We start from the raw sequence: 3004 nt of genomic DNA, 5'->3' as shown, positions 1-3004 counted from the left end.
AATGTCATATGGGAAGACTGATATTGTAAGCACCTGAATATCTTAAATTGTCAGTCAAATAAACAAAGTTCACAGGAAACCTCTAGTGTTTGTTAAATCACTCTGACAGATTAAGTAATCTCTGTAGGGCTGAGAGATGCCTTTGTGATTATTTTTATACCTAAGAACTATGAGCACTTATGGGACCATAAAAACTTAATCGCAGAACATCAGAAGTAGTTCATGCTATGCTTAGCCACTCTCCAGGGATTATTTAAATCAACGCATCCCCCTGCATTTTGACTGACAGCCTTTGGCAGAAAGAATTTCCTTGTGGAAGTACCACTTCTTGTTCACTTACATGCAAATATTTAAACCAGTAGGACAGTAAATAATGTTTATTGAAGACTGTCCCACTTATGTGAAATTTTACAGATTCACTACTCTGGGCACATTAGCTTCTTTGTGTCACTCACCAGCCTTCTTTTCCACAGCATCATTTAACTTTAAGGACTAACTGCACTGTTACCGTGTCGATGTGATGTGGAATGGTACCTGTTGCCAGCCAATGCTTCATCTTCCCACACACAATGTAGTACTCTCACACAGGCAGGAAGTTCTCTGAAAACATATGTAATGAAATCTTCTTTCAAAAATCCAGTAAAAGCAGATGACTTAGTTTTACTGCAGTGCCCAGGAAAGCCCTTACCATACATTTTACAGCAGACATCAAAGACAGGCTATTTTTTCTATGGCAGAAAATGCTTATTTTCCTGTCACCTTCTTCTTGAGCAACATTTGTACGCTTCACTTTTAATTGTGAACATAGATCTTAAGCTCTGGGGGGTAGGAACCCTTTTGTTCTTTCATGTAACCAATTGCCCCTGTCACTACAAAGGGACTACTATTTTGTCACTGTTTTCAAGATGTATTTCTTTGACGTTGTCTTCCCCAACGCACCTTCCTAAATAAGAGCACAAGAACATCTTCACAAAACACCACATTTCTCCAATGGAAACTTGTGAAAGATGTAATTATGTAACTTAATGCCATAGCTGCAAACTATTTATAACGATACTGTGATTTACAGTATAGATCAATGTACCTTTCAAGTATGAACTCCTAAGATCCTAGAAGTCATGTGGGGAAGCATATTTTTGTATTTTCTGAGTACTGCATGAACACATATATTGAAAAAAGAATAAAAATTACCAGAAAATCAAGGGCTGTATTTTAAAACCAACTGACATTTATGCAGCGATATCACGAGCTTGTTCTCAGGCATTTCGTTAATTGAAAGTAAGGAGTTCATTCAGTAGGTCAATTATTTGCTGCGAATATTTCATGGAAGTCTCAGTAACACCACCTCCACGGATTTATATAGATGCACCAGAATCATTTCTTGTGACTAGACTATGATTCAGAATTACCTATCAGCCTTTTCTAAAGCAGCTTTTTTGTGGCTTCATTCGAGAATGTTTAGGTTAAGATTGCCAAAGATTTGTGTGAAGGTATATGTCTCCTCACTAAAAGAGAATCAGATAAAATGAGCTTAGTCTTTATATACATATATACATATATACATATGTATAATGTAATGCAAACTGTACCGAGCCTAGTGGCACTGCACTCCTAGGAAGTTACTCACATGTATATATAATGTGCAGGTTTAGATTTAAGGGACTGATTCAGAATTAATTGGGAAAAGGGGTTCCTCCCCTCCCCCTGCTTTCTAAAAGCAGCTCTCTCTGCTTTACTACAAAAACATCATGCTATTGCTTCTGAAGCTGCAGATGCTACCACAATCGTAATTGCCTGTCATGCAGTGAAGAAATCTAATTAAAACCACTTATTTGTACCTATTAACCAGTCTCTTTAAATGCAGACAAAAGACCTTACCACAAGCTAAAACATAAGTACAGAGTGTGGTCTGCAATTCAGTAAGGGAAACAATGGATGTTTTCAGATAATTACACTTACCTCCATTTCCCCGCTACTACCAATTAGCATTAACCATGAACTTAAACGGCTATGTAAATCACTACACCTAGCCACTAGTCCAGACACGGTTCAGACTGTTAGCATGATACTGGACAAGGCATTTCATGTTTCACATACTTAAAATGGTGAAATTTTTGTGTTGAGGGTAAACTACTGCTCGCAGCATGGTTTAGAGGTACAATATACAATAATTATAAAACATGCTTCTTCATCACATCATTTAGAACAACTAAGGTTACTTTTATTTCTTAAGATAAAACTAAAAACTAACACAACAGAAAGCTCCAACGTAAAAGAGGCAGGCAGGGCACTAAACCAGAATCATTTAATAAGTAGCCTTACTGCATTAAGCTCATCTGGTAGAGTTTTCTGCTCTTCCCAATGTGAAGCCTTCACTCCGTTTCACATTGGACAGTGTTGACTGGACAGGTGGAAGAGGTGTGCTTCAAACCAATTTATTACCATCAGCATCACCACATCGCTTCTTCGTTTCTTTAAGGAAACTGCACTGCTGGGCTGAACCTATTGAAAAAGCTTGTACCTTTTCAGGCTTCTGTATTTAACAAACAGGCCACCAACAAACTAAAACCTGTGGCTTATAGCTATGATAGACTTCCTTAAGTCAATGGGTGGCTGTAGGAACAGGGTTTTTTTACCCATTTTTTGTGACTTCTTCAGGGCTACCCTCACACCCTGTGTGTATCCATCCCTCATCCGCCATTGCGTATGCTGAGCTGCCTGTGATGGTTATGAGCAGAACGGGGGTCTGAACTCTTCATTACCCCAACATATGCCTGCGCCCGCATGGTTTCTGCGCTACCACCTCCACAGCTGCCGCCGGGGCACTGACCCCGCCAGCGCTGCCAGCACCCCGCTGCCTCGGGGATCTCCCCTGTCAGCCTGTCCCCGCTTCCCCACCCCGCGCAAGTAGGTGTCATTTCCCCTCAGGTGTCCCCATCCATCCGTCCGTCCGCCCCCGCCCCGCGCCCTCACACCTCGGCGCCGGTCAGAGCTCCGCACGCCG

The 3004-nt window shown here is 41.0% G+C and overlaps 1 protein-coding gene across 1 annotated transcript in view; it reads right to left on the bottom strand.

The window, feature by feature from the left end:
- The window catches only part of ASAP2 (ArfGAP with SH3 domain, ankyrin repeat and PH domain 2), a 165003-nt gene extending 163038 nt beyond the window's left edge, over positions 1–1965 (bottom strand). The window contains 1 exon segment of the mRNA XM_009893265.1: positions 1960–1965. Coding sequence (XP_009891567.1) covers positions 1960–1965 — 6 coding nt within the window.
- Between the last annotated feature and the right edge of the window lie 1039 nt (positions 1966–3004).

The sequence above is a fragment of the Charadrius vociferus genome, unplaced genomic scaffold (genome assembly GCF_000708025.1).
Source record: "Charadrius vociferus isolate BGI_N301 unplaced genomic scaffold, ASM70802v2 scaffold269, whole genome shotgun sequence".
Lineage (NCBI taxonomy): Eukaryota > Metazoa > Chordata > Aves > Charadriiformes > Charadriidae > Charadrius > Charadrius vociferus.
The sequence above is the reverse complement of the archived record's forward strand: the minus strand, read 5'-3'. Positions and strand labels throughout refer to the sequence as shown.